The 13,231-nt window shown below is 46.4% G+C and overlaps 1 protein-coding gene across 1 annotated transcript in view; it reads right to left on the bottom strand.

Annotated features, from left to right (window-relative positions):
- HECTD3 (HECT domain containing E3 ubiquitin protein ligase 3) overlaps positions 1-12,171 on the bottom strand; it is a 21,522-nt gene extending 9,351 nt beyond the window's left edge. Inside the window, exons 1-10 of the mRNA XM_015408270.1 lie at positions 11,631-12,171; positions 9,695-9,855; positions 7,543-7,635; positions 6,506-6,641; positions 5,415-5,530; positions 3,793-3,906; positions 2,903-2,985; positions 2,245-2,410; positions 1,688-1,769; positions 1,048-1,230 (exon numbers count right to left, since the gene is read on the bottom strand). Coding sequence (XP_015263756.1) covers positions 1,048-1,230; positions 1,688-1,769; positions 2,245-2,410; positions 2,903-2,985; positions 3,793-3,906; positions 5,415-5,530; positions 6,506-6,641; positions 7,543-7,635; positions 9,695-9,855; positions 11,631-11,987 — 1,491 coding nt within the window. The 5' untranslated portion in view covers positions 11,988-12,171. The remainder of the gene's footprint in view (positions 1-1,047; positions 1,231-1,687; positions 1,770-2,244; positions 2,411-2,902; positions 2,986-3,792; positions 3,907-5,414; positions 5,531-6,505; positions 6,642-7,542; positions 7,636-9,694; positions 9,856-11,630) is intronic.
- Between the last annotated feature and the right edge of the window lie 1,060 nt (positions 12,172-13,231).

Here is a 13,231-nt window from a genome sequence, read left to right as displayed (position 1 = left end):
CAGGAATATGTGTGCCTTGAGGGTCTTGGTGCATTTATTATACTGGACACTGGACCTAGAAGCAGGTAATAGTCACCAAAAAGTTACTAGAAGCAATTCTGCTGTGTGGCTCCCAAGATTCCTACCGGTCTTTAATTTATTAATAAGGAACAGACACTCATCAATTAAAACGCCAGTGTGATGCATGGCTGGAGTGCTGCTCTGGATGTAGGAAGCACAGGATCAAACTATCATTCAGCCATGAGCTCACTCTAGCAGGCAGGGTGGTATGGTGGTTTAGACTAGTATTTAGACCAGAAAAGGAGAGGCCCAGGTTCAAATCCCCTCCGTTCCATGAAATTCACTGGGTGACCTTGCGCTAATCATGCCATCTCGGCCTAACCTAAGATTGCTAGAAGGATACCTTCTTGAGGGCCTGGGTTGCTTGGAGAAAGACTAGACAGAGAGTCCCAGCCCTCCTATGGAGAAAGCCTCAGAAATGATAATGTCACATAAAAACGCAATCACTGCTGGGAATCAGAGAAGACAAGGAATTAAGACCCAAGCATTTCCTGCAAAGCACTTGACACATCTATGCCACAAAGGGAAATACTGGGTTTGATCATGCCTGAAATTTCCATGCATGCAAAGGGTAACAAATTTCACTCATTCCCTCTTTCTGAGGCAGACCTCTGACTCCTCCCCCAGGAGCAGGAATTGGGGGTGGGTTGGGCTGCAGCCGGAGGAGAGTGGAAAGTCATGTTTACATGGATGGAAAACCTTCCAGCTGCAGAAACTTTAGGCAACAGCCCAGCCATTGAATTTCCCACTGTAACATAAATGGAAGGAATACTGAAGGTACACCTCCAATCCACTCAGAAGGGCACAGAGAGCTGAATGGCCATACAAAACTGTTTGCTGGATATATGAAGTTTCTTCCGTGAACTGAACTAGCTTTGAGGATGTAGGTTAGAAAAGCATCTCTGACACATAATGTGCCTGGCAGATAGCAAAGACAGAAACGCCACTTCCGTCTTCCATGCATTTGTGTGTGGTGGCTATCCATACCTGGGTGAAGACGGTGTTTTTGCAGCTGGGATCAAGTGCTGGATTGTCACGATGCTCCATGGCCAGGCGCCGATTGATGTACAGGCGTGGCATGAAGTTTGGCTTGCTAGTCTCAGAGTCCTTGAGGCACTGGGTGATTAACGCTGTGCGTCGCTTGGACAACAACAGGAACTGCTTGATACGCTGCCATGGACAAAGCAGGGCTGGGTCAAAGGCAGCAGTGTTCTGATGGTCCCACCCTCCGCCCATTTCTAACCAGCCGGGCTCCACTGACAGCATCAGCCCCCCCAAATTATTCTTTTAAGTAGCCTTTCCCATGGCTGCTGGAGGGTGGGGATGCTAGGGGTACAAAACTCCAGAAATCTGGGTTATCCTGGGGGTCCTGTGAGCTAGGCAAGAGGCTACTGAAGGACAGTTACAGCATGTCTGTCCTAATCAAAGAATAACCCTTGCATGGATTGCTCTGAATGTGAAGGTGAGGGTCCCAGGAGGAATCTTTGGCCGGGAGCCCATAGTGGCTCCTGGCAGCCCTGCTTTTTCCTAGAGAAGCGGGCTTCTGCGGCAGAGCTGGCTGCCACGAGATTGCTCTTTCAGGAGCCCCTCAAGTAAGACAGCACAGAAACCGGCACCCCACCCTTACCTTGAGCTGGCTGAAGGTGCCAAGCGTGTGGTCCCAGGATGGAACAAGGTGGTGAAGTACACTGTCCAAGATCTTGATAAACCTGCCAGAAGGGGAAAAAGGAAGTTTGGGTTACAGCATGAAAAAAAGTACGATAAAGGCAGGTGTATTCAGTATGGCTTTCAGCAAGGATACTCGAAGCCATGCCACATGTTCACATGTGTACACACATGCTTTCAGTCCCTACCACTGAACACATCACAATGATTGTGAGAATCTCTCCATTTCTCTGTGAAAAGAAAGCATTCACTGGCCAACTGTTATAAAAGATTCCCTACAAAGAGAGCACAAAGTGCTACAATGTTCCACAGAACAGTCTGGCTCCAAAACCAAAATGGACCATTAATGATAAAGGCCTTGGTGTTCTCTCTTTCAATAAATCCCATCAGCTACCTTCCAGGCACCCACACAAATTATCTTATTCCCAACCTCCAGCTGCACGTGGCCTTCTGTCTACCATGTTTCTCAGCTTCAAGAAGTTTGCATGACATCTGTTACCAGCCTTCCTTGCTCCATACCTCTGGATGACCACAGCACGCCGGTAGAGCACATCAGGGTCTGTCCCCTCCAGGCGAGGATACCTCACCAGGTTGGCTGGCTGAAACATATCTGCATTGAGCCCTAGTTCCCGTTGTCGAGATGATTTGATCTTTATGCCCCGGAGGCGGACGTCAATCCCATCATCTGCATAAAAAGGAAGCACAATGCAGCTCAGGAAGGTCAGTCAAGTGAGGAATCCTTTCCCCTGGTGAAGGGAGAAGAGAGAAATGATGGAAGGAGAAAGCCATTCTGCATCACTGCAAGGCCAGCATGAATTGGGGTTGTGTCAATGTCACTTCTGGAGAATTCCAGAGGGGCAGATCTGTTGATCTGTTGTAGCAAATACAAATAGAGACGACGTGCCATGTGCACATTTATTGTGACTAAAGCTTTTGTGGACTCTAGTCCTTTTCATGGGGAAAGTACTCATAAAGAGCAACCACAGATAGGAAGCACCAAAGTAGATGCCAAGCGGTGAGACCTAATTCCGCCATAACCCTAAGGGTTCCCACTGGCAGGGGTGTAGGTGTGTGCATGCACACATGTGGAGTAAAATTGTTTTTGAAGAGAGGCCACATCATTGCACCTCACTTCCTGAAAAGTAACTGGTTCACCCCCACATTGACACCCACACACCTCTGCATTCCACAATGCGGATTTCAATGACGGGCAAGTGAGCAGTCATGTCTTCCAGCACACACACATCCCCGATGTAGCTCCTAGGGACACAAAAACATCAGTTTCCTCTTGCACAGGACAGACTCACCACCACCACCACCACCCCCGCAGTCCTTTCACCTTAGAAGCGTAAAAATGGAGGAAAGGCTGCATTTGGCCGGGGACAGGAGCTGGATTCCAGAAAACCTGGTTTCCACCTCCAACTTGCCGGATAACCCAAACTCATCTGTCAACATCCTTTGGAGGAGCGTGGGAAAGATGATACTATAAAAGCTCATACATAACCACTGAACATTTCTTTAAACATAACCCTGGTCATGTGGAATCTGGCAAAAAACACTTCCTTGTAGCATACAGCAACTCTTAAGCCATACGCCTGAGCATTTTGCAGTAGTGTTCACACAGACTGAAAGGCCCCGAGAGCTGCTTGTGTTACAGAATTATGACACTCCCTTCTTTTGAAGTCCCACAAGAGCTGTGGCCAAAAAAAATATTTGAGGGAGCAGTGCAGGATAACTTTGTTTGGAGCAGGCATTTGGTGATTAGGGAACAAGGAACTTGTTTTAATTTACTTTAAAAAATAGTCATGTTGTTTTCCTCACATTTTACCTTTGGAATGGGATAGTATCTAAGCTCAAAAACCAAAGCCCTGTCCAGCAGCGTCTGATCCTTCACTGACACTAACAGGACAGTAGATCATGGCTTTGCATGATGATCTGGTTAGGATGACCCTCTTCTCTCCCGCTCCCCCATTCTACTAGGAAACCCACGGACTTTCCAGTGACTTTGACGGGACATGGTGTGCCAGCAGGATTTAGGTTCAGTCTCCCCTCCCCAGCGTCACTCACTCATCAATGCCCACGTCACTCAGCTTCTTGAAATTGTCACCCTCACCACCATAGACAGCCACACGCTTGGGCATGAAGTTCTCATCTGTTGTGTCTACTGTCAGGAACAGTTTCCTGAGGGAGAGAATTAAAAGGCAGGAAAAGGACAGTTAAAAAATTAAACCAAGAAAGCTCTGGAAGATGAACAACCCCAGAACAGAACAGAATTCCCACTGTGCACCAAGGAAATCCAAGTTACTCCCAAGATAAATCTCAGTTTGGTGACCAATAAATTATCTTGACTGAGTTCTGTGAAAACATCTGTGATCACAAAGGTCTACAAGTCTTTGTTAATAATGGAAGAAGGAGAAGCCTTGATTTCCCACATGGAAAGCAGGCGGTGATGTTAAACAAAGATTTTGCCCCACAATTTAGAGAGGTTAACCTGAGATTGTATGACAGGAGCATTCAATTCGGTAGGAGGTAAGGCTCTATGATGTGAACAGCTACACAATCCCTTTGTGTGTCTATTATACTGTAATTACATAAACCTCCTGGAAACTCCAGTTAGTGCAGGATGTTGGAACTTGGTCATCAGGAAACAGGCAATGCATCCATATTACACCTATTATGCAGTTACTCCATTGGCTGCCCATTAGCTTCTAGATTCAATTCAAGGTATTGGCCATCACATACAAAGCCCTTCATGGAACTGGACCCTCATGTCTGCAGGACCAGCTCTTCTCCTATGCCCCACCACAATGCCACTCATCTGAACAGGGCCTTCTACAGATGCCACCCCACAAACAGGCAAGATCAACAGCTGCCCCCACACAAGCATTCTCTGTAGTGGTCCCTACCTCTGTGGAGGTCAGGAAGGCTCCCACACTCTTTGGCTTTCCACAAACAATGCAAAAACAGAACTGTTCAGGAGGGCATTTTTAGAAACAAATAGGACTGCATTTTAACTGAATGATTCCGGAAGACATTTCAACACAGGGAACAGGACGGTGGACTATACTACTAATACGTATCACCCGCTGTTGTACGTTATCATCTTGCTCTCATTGTATTATGTCTCTACTTATGTAATACCATTCCTTGCATTGTTTAACATGTCACGTTTAATACGTATGCCTTTTTCAAATTTCTGCAGTTTTATTACCTTGTTTATTAGGTGTCTCTTGATTGTACTGACACATTACATAATCTGCCTTGGGTCTCAGTGAGAAAGGCAGACTATAATGAACATGAAACTAAGTAATATTATGCATGGGAGCAACTTCTACCAAGAAGGCTCTTCCATTATTAAACACTTCTCGTCATCCTCTTCTGGGCAGCAGGAAGTGCAAGATCCCTTCAAGCACAAAATCAACCAGTCCTCAAGCAGATTATCTCTACCCATCACTTCTCACAGAAGATGTCACACAGCAGAATCATACTCTAAGTCATCGAAGTCAGTGGCTCCAATCGTCAGTGGCTCCAATAGTCCACGAGGACATGTGAAACAAGTTTGCATTATGAAAGTCACCTCCTATGTGCACTGATTAGATCTGTACCTCCTCCCTTCTCCTCCATCCAGTGACTGGGAGGGAAACCCCTACTGCCCAGACTGATAAGAAAGAGATACGTTAGTGGCTCACTTGATGATGGTTCCTTTCTTCATGTTGAGACGGACCCAGTGCTGGCCCTGGGACCCATCACTCTCCCAGTAGGTGTCTGCATGGTTGTCTGTCAGGCATGAAACGTTGAACTCTTCCTGAGGGAAGCAGAGCAGAACACAGGCCAAGTGGAGAAAGACAGGATCAGTACCATTCACACACTCACCCACAGGCTGGATACTTGGCTCTGGAAGCGATCTGCAAGGTACCGAATTGCTTTCATTTCTCAACAGACTAAGAATGGGCTTAGAAAACTGGAAGATGGCAAGTGAAGCGGTTTAGAAAAATCATACTGCACAGAGGATGGGTAATGATAACAGTCAGGCATCTAAAAAAACCTCGCTCTTCCAACAATACCACCTGGCTAAGTTTGCAAAGAATTTGCTTTCAGATACCTACAGGATCCTTTCCATGATTCAAGAGGATGCCGACTCTAGTACCCCGAGGAAGTACACTCAGTCTGACATGTCAAAGCATCCCAGTCCCTGAGAATGAGCTCTAGCATCCACCTCATGGATCTGAGCATCTCTCTAGCCAGCCCACAAAAGGAAGTCTGCTGATCGGCAAAGGAGACACTTGGCACAGTACATCAGCACACATCAAGGCGTTTCAGTTTTATCACAACTCCTTCTACAGTTCACAGAAAGAGTCTCCGTCTACATTGAACCATCAGCAGCAGCACAACTTAACCTGAAAGTCTGCAGACTTCCAACAAGACAATGCAGGAACTCAAAAATCTGCATATTTCTAAACTAACAAAAGCTGACTAAAGAAAGCACACCACTTTGCTGGCTCTCGTCTACTCCACTGTCAGTATAAAGGTCATTCCATAGGGAGCCCCTAACAGGTAATCACAATTGGCAATGAGACTTCCAGGGCTTGTTTACCCCAGCCAGTGTGGCCTTAACAATCTCTTAACCCTTAGATTTTGGATACCAATCACACATTAACAGCCTAACTACCCCAATTACTAGCAAAAGCTACACCAGGAGCTATGATCCTAAAGCAACAGAGTGCAGTTCACGTGTGGCAGAGGTCCCTGTGCAAACAGAGTCCATTAACCAGGCTAATACCGTGTAGGAAGAGACATCAATGCTGTCCACATATTGCTTGATGCTGCCCAGATTCTCATCCTCCTTGCCAATGTGATCATAGAGGAAATGGACCAGATCTTCATCACACTCGTAACTCCATGTGGGAGGCACAAACCTAACAGGATAATGATGAGGATTAATTAAACTCTGCATGGAACCACTATCTCTTTATTCTCTCATCACTGGTCATGCTCTCCCATCTTCCCAATTCATCCTCACATGAAGCTGCCATACTGAGTCAAAGCATTCGGTCTCTCTAGGTCAGTCTCAATGCTCCCTCTGAGCTGTGGAGTCTTGTGAGCAAAAATTCTACTTTGTGAACTACTGGCATTAAAGTTGTGAGCCAGCGATTTGGCTACTGCATAGATTAGTTTGCTCTGGAGCCATCCTTCCTGAGCTAAAGCAAAAATGCGTGAGCTGGAGGCTAAAAAATTGTGAGCTAGCTCACACTAACTCAGCTTAGAGAAGAGAAGAAGAGATTGGATTTTTACCCTGCCCTTCACTACCCAAAGGAGTCTCAGAGTGGCTTATAATCTCCTTTCCCTTCCCTTCCCTTCCCCACAATAGACACCCTGTGAGGTAAGTGGGGCTGAGAGAGTTCTTTCAAGAACTGCTCGTGAGAGAACAGCTCTGAAAGAACTTGTAACTGACCCAAGGTCACACCAGCAGCTGCATGTGGAGGAGTGGGGAATCAAACCTGGCTCTCCCAGATTAGAGTCTGCACTCCTAACCACTACATCAAACACTGGTCAGTATTGTCTAATGTCTATTTTGTTTGGCAGTGGCTGCCCAGAGTCCAAGATGTTATTTTTACTCCCTCTTCTACCCAAGCACTGCTGCCAGTGGAATCAGTCACCCAGGAATACAAAGCTGGTCAGCAGTTCTGGCTGGTATGCAAAAGGGCCCCAGTCTGTGAAATGCTGCAGACCCAGCCTCTACTCCCAGATGAAGGGCACTGGCAGCCCCAAACAACCAGCCCTATCTTATGGTCACATAGGAAGTAGCAAGACCTTTACCGGAGTCTCTCTACTGCAGCCACATCTGGCTCCATGATTTTTGGCTTTGCTCCAAGATGCAGGGAATATGTTAAATCCACTACCTGTTCCCATCTGGAATAAAAGAAGGCAAACATCAATGACAAGAACAGATTCTTGTTTAGTTACACAGAAATAAAATGAATAGCTCAAACTGAACAATTAGTCTTTAAAACAAGGGAAATGTATGAGAAGAATTCAAAGGGCCAATATATAACCATTTGTTTAAGCCTTGAAAGGATTTAATTCATAATTCCTTTAACAACTATTCTTACTCTTTATTCAAACATCAACAAGTTTACATTTATTTAATAGAACACTTAGAGGGAAAGTATGATAGTGTATACTTGAAAATGTTCAATACTAGTACTTCTTGGCCAAAACTACTTTCACCATGTTCTTGTCAGTTTTTACAGAGAATGATGCACTATATGGGAGAGTGTACGTTTTGGAAAACATTTCCACACAGTGTTCACCTTTTGGTGAGTTCGGGGAAGGGGCAAGAATGTTTGCAGTACAGTAACTGCATTTCTTCCGCCCATCAGCCATTCAAAATGAGGAAATATTTCAATGTCCTCATTCTAAACTGGCTTCATGATGTCAAATCCTGACATCACTATTCTGATCACATAGTTAAGAAAAGGATGACAAAATAGCAGGCAGCAGCCACAAGTGGGTGATAAACAAGAAATTAAGAAAATGAAGAGGGTGTTTTGACTAACTTGCCTCCCTCTTTGTGCTGCAAATGTTTGGAATCCTAGCACCAATACCAAGCTGTGTGGTGAAGGGCAAACCTTTGGATCAGGAGGTAAGATCTGAGCAAAAGTTAAACCCTCCAGGTTGATTTAATTAGAAAAATAATTGGGAACTCCTAATTTCATAGAACCATAGAATCACAGAGTTGGAAAGGACCGCCAGGGTTATCTAGTCCAACCCCCTGCACAAGGCAGGAAATTCACAAATATCTCCCCCTCCACACCTACAGCGACCGCTGTTCCATGCCCAAAAGATTACAAAAAACCTCCAGAATCCCTGACCAAACCTTCCTGGAGAAAAACCTCCAAAGGAGGAGAGCCCACCACCTTCTGAGGAAGCCTATTCCACTGAGGAACTGCTCTAACTGTCAGGAAGTTTTTCTCATGTTTACCCGAAAACTCTGGGGCAACAGAAAACAACTCCATACCATCCTCTATATAACAGCCCTTCAAGTACTTGAAGATAGTTATCACCTCTCAGTCCTCTCCTCTCCAGACTAAACATACCCAGCTCCTTCAACCTTTCCTCATAGCACTTGGTCTCCAGAATCCCTCACCATCTTAGCTGCTCTCCTTTGGACCCATTCCAGCTTGTCTATATCCTTCTTAAATTGTGGTGCCCAAAACTGAACACAATACTTTAGGTGAGGTCTAACCAGAGCACAGTAAAGTGCTACCATCACTTTGTGTGATCTGGACACTATACTTCTGTTATTACAGACCGAAATCACATTTACCTTTTTAGCAACCACATCACACTGCTGACTCATGTTCAGTGTATGGTCTACTAAGACCCCTACTGCCAAGACAAGTCTCCCCCAACCTATAATTACGCATTGGATTTTTCCTACCTAAAAGCAGAACTTTACATTTATCCCCATTGAAATTCATTTTATTTGTTTTAGCCCAGTTTTGCAGCCTGTCAAGATCATCCTGTATCCTGACTCGGTCTTCTACCATATTTGCTACCCCTCCCGATTTAGTATCATCTGCAAATTTAATAAGCATTCCCTCTATCCCTTCATCCAAATCATGGATAAAGATATTGAACAAAACAGGTCCCAGGACAGATCCCTGAGGCACTCCACTTGTCACTCCTCTCCCAGAAGACAAGGAACCATTCACAAGCACTCTTTGGGTGCAATCTGTCAACCAGTTATAGATCCACCTAACAGTCATAGGATCCAAACCACATTTTTTCAATTTGTCAATAAGAATATTATGTGGAACCTTATCAAAAGCCTTAGTGATAATTTAGTTTCCATCAGCCACATTTGGCTTTGTCATTTCTGCTAGTCATGAGTTCATGGTCAATACGCTTAGCTTGTACCCAGAAGACAACCCTCCAATCACAGAGACATAGTTCTGGGGCCCCATACCTGATCACAGGCTTATAGTCCACTCCAAAGAGTTGCTGCTGCCTCTGGATTCTCTCCACAGATTCCACTGGCACCAGCCTGTCCCCACCATCAGCATGCTTACACATAAGTACCCAGCCTTCCTCCAGATCACAGCCAGTCTTGTATTCCTCCAGCTGTTCCTGCAAAGAAGGAATGCACACTTGGGTAAGCTGTCATTTTGGCACGCTGTACAATTGGTGCAATCAGGAGCATTAAAATATCTCTCAGGTTTATCTAAGGAGTCCAACAGTTCACTGTATCAATATGAACATGCTGTTTAAATGAAGGAATGTCTGAAGTAATGGCTCTTTCTGGTACAGCTTCAGTTAAAATCAGTGACCCTTTCCTGGTCATAGTGAGCCTGCAACAGTTTTCCTTCCCAAATGATGCAAGCAGCATTACACACAAAACACCATTACAATGACTATCTGTATGGACAGATACATAAGTATGCCTGCATTCCCAAGCATACAGTAAGTTTGCACAATTGCGGACCAGAAACCCGCAATATTTATAAAAATAACTTGTAAATTTTTATCAACTGTTCCAATCTGAATAAAGAATATTATACAAAATATCTCTGGTGTCAGTCCAATATTGAAAACACCTCCAAGTCCCAACAAATTTCCGAGTCAGTCCTTCCCAGTGAAGCCATAAAGTTTGATTTTGATGAAGACAAGGTGATCCTGTTAACGGGGCACCGGTAATAACCCATTTCCACAGTTCTTCTTCAGGAACAGGTACCACAGCTAAAGATAATTAATCCATACTGCATTTAATCTTCCTGCTTTCCTAAACTGATCTGATAAAACAGCTCCAAAATGTTCAAAGCACTCTGTGTTCTAAGACAAAAATCACTGGTTTAAAATATCATCAGTGATTTACCACCATCGATTTACTACCAGGTGGACAGTAAATGACTCCTAACACTGTCCCAGATAGGAAATCTGTTGGGACTTGGAGGTGTTTTCAATATTAGACTGACACCAGAGACAGAATGGTTTTGCTGCCCCCATGCTGGTATCAGTGCTAAAACCTCATGCAGCAAACCCCACAAAGTGGAGTAGAAATTGGCTACAGGAGAAAATCGTACTTTTAAAAGGAGAGGGGGGGAAGACCTTAGAGTCTGTCCCAACCTCTGTGCCATCATAAAGCACTGAGATTGGCCTCACAGCAAATACTCCACCTTTAGAAAACCTATCTGGTGGTACTTCTTTCCCTTTGAGGGGTAACCAGGATGTCCTGAAAACACAGCCCTGCATATGACTCAGCACACAGCAGGAAATATTCAAGAAACTGAAAGGAGCTGGAGATGACTCTGCAAACAGGTGGAGAGAGCTGAGTGTCAACGGGCTGAGGCACCACCCCCTATATATGGGGTGGTGGCTGAGGCCAGTTGCTCTGCATAGAACTGCACTGTCAATCCCAAAGCACATCTACAGGAAGATCTTCTGAAGGTGGCTAACCATGGCAACAGGACGATTTTTGTTAACAGACTTTAAATGCACGGGAGATCATAATTAGTTCAGATTATTTAACATTATTATAAAATGGTCTAACAGGGTCCATTAGAGATCCTCCTTTTCCATTGTGTGTGTTCAACACACCCAGCGCTTAATTTGAGCTACAGCTCCACCCTGGAATATTATAACAATACAGTCATCATAATTAAAGTGCCTCTAAGCATGTGCAGAGCTCATGTCTTTCCTCATCACATTAGTTGCCACACATCTGGCATTCAGAAGGCACGGTGCACTAGAAGTCCGAGGGGATGAGAGCCCGACCTGACAGAAACGCCACCACCTCTCCCCGTTGGGAAAAGTCCACAACCAGCCCGGCCGGTGCCTGGCCGCCTGCGCCTCCCCTGTGCTTGCGCTACACGAGCCCGCCCCGCCCCGCCCGGTCCCTCGCTTACCCGGGTGAGCTTCACCCAGAGGCCGTGCCCGTTGCAATATTCTTCGCCGCTGGCCCGAATGCACGACCCCTTGCGGAGTTCGATAGTGCCCCTGCCCGGGCACTTCCTGCCGCCGGAGCCCGAGCCGACGCCGCCGGCCTTGCCCGGATTGTCCCAGACTGACAGCAGGCTCCGGCCTGAGGCGGAGGCGAGCCCGGGGGCGCTGGGGTCCTTGCAGATCTTATACTGCACTTCGCGAGGCACGTAGCACAGGGCGGCGGGCAGCGGCTCCGCCCGGCTCAAGCACCCGATCGCCTCGTTCAGGAAGCGCAGCCGGCCCAGCAGCTGGTGGGGGGACTCGGCGGCGGAGGGCACCATCCCGCCTCGCGACGGCTGGCGGCGGGCAATGGGGTGCGGGGTCGTTGATTGATCCGGTGGAGGCTGAGGCCCTTCCCCGTTAGCCGCTTCCCTCCCGGGAACCCGCAATTCTGTCCCCAGGGCTGCGGGAAGGAGGCGGCGAGAGCGGCTGCTTCCTGCTAACGCCGTGCCTCCGCCTCCTCCTCCTCCCTAGCCGGCCGTAAAGCAACACCTATCGGCGGAAGAAGAAACGAGGCTGGCGATAAACCGTCGCTTGCGAGAGGGTTGTGCAGCTTGGAAACAGATTGAGCACACGGACTCTGACCGCAGAGCAGCGACGGAGGTTTAGCTCTTCAGGTGCCAAGGAGGCTCATCCTGCAGTCTCACCGGCAGCATTTCAGTGCACCCCCTTCTTGAGAGATTTGTTAATTTCTGTAAACGACGCTCGGATTTTTCAAAATAGGATGGCTAGATGATCCCTAATAGTTCGAAATGCCTATTTTATTCATTCCGTTTATTTATAGTCCCCCTTTTGCCGCGAAAACTCATGGTGGATTACAGTATAAAGGAAGATAAAAGAAATTATACGGTATTGTTGTTGTTCAGTCGCACAGTCGAGTCCGACTCTTCGCGACCATCTCCCGCCAGGCCCTCCTGTCTTCCGCAGTCCTCCGAAGTTGGCTCAATTTCATGTTCGTTGCATCTATGACACTGTCTAACCATCTCATCCTTTGCCCTCCCCGTCTTCTTTGACCTTCAATCTTTCCCAGCATCAGGGTCTTCTCCAGGGAGTGCTCCCTTCTCATTTGTTGGCCAAAGTATTTGAGCTTCAACTTCAGGATCTGGCCTTCCAGGGAACAGTCAGGGTTGATTTCTTTTAGGATTGACTGATTTGATCTTCTTGCAGTCCAAGGGACTCTCAAGAGTCTTCTCCAGCACCACAGTTCAAAAGAATCTATTCTTCGGCGCTCGGCCTTCCTTATAGTCCAACTCTCGCAGCCATACATGACTACTGGAAATACCATTGCTTTGACCATGCGGACTTTTGTTGGCAGGGTGATGTCTCTACTTTTTATCATGCTGTTGAGGTTCGCCATCGCTTTCCTCCCAAGGAGCAGGCGTCTTTTAATTTCATGGCTGCTGTCACAGTCTGCGGGGATCTGGGATCCCAGGAACGTGAACATCCAATTAACAACACAATATGATTAGGAATACCAAATTAAATGACAATGAGAACGCACACTGTCCAGGACAACATAATGCCA

The sequence above is a fragment of the Gekko japonicus genome, unplaced genomic scaffold (genome assembly GCF_001447785.1).
Source record: "Gekko japonicus isolate JY-2015 unplaced genomic scaffold, Gekko_japonicus_V1.1 scaffold258, whole genome shotgun sequence".
NCBI lineage: Eukaryota > Metazoa > Chordata > Lepidosauria > Squamata > Gekkonidae > Gekko > Gekko japonicus.
The sequence above is the reverse complement of the archived record's forward strand: the minus strand, read 5'-3'. Positions and strand labels throughout refer to the sequence as shown.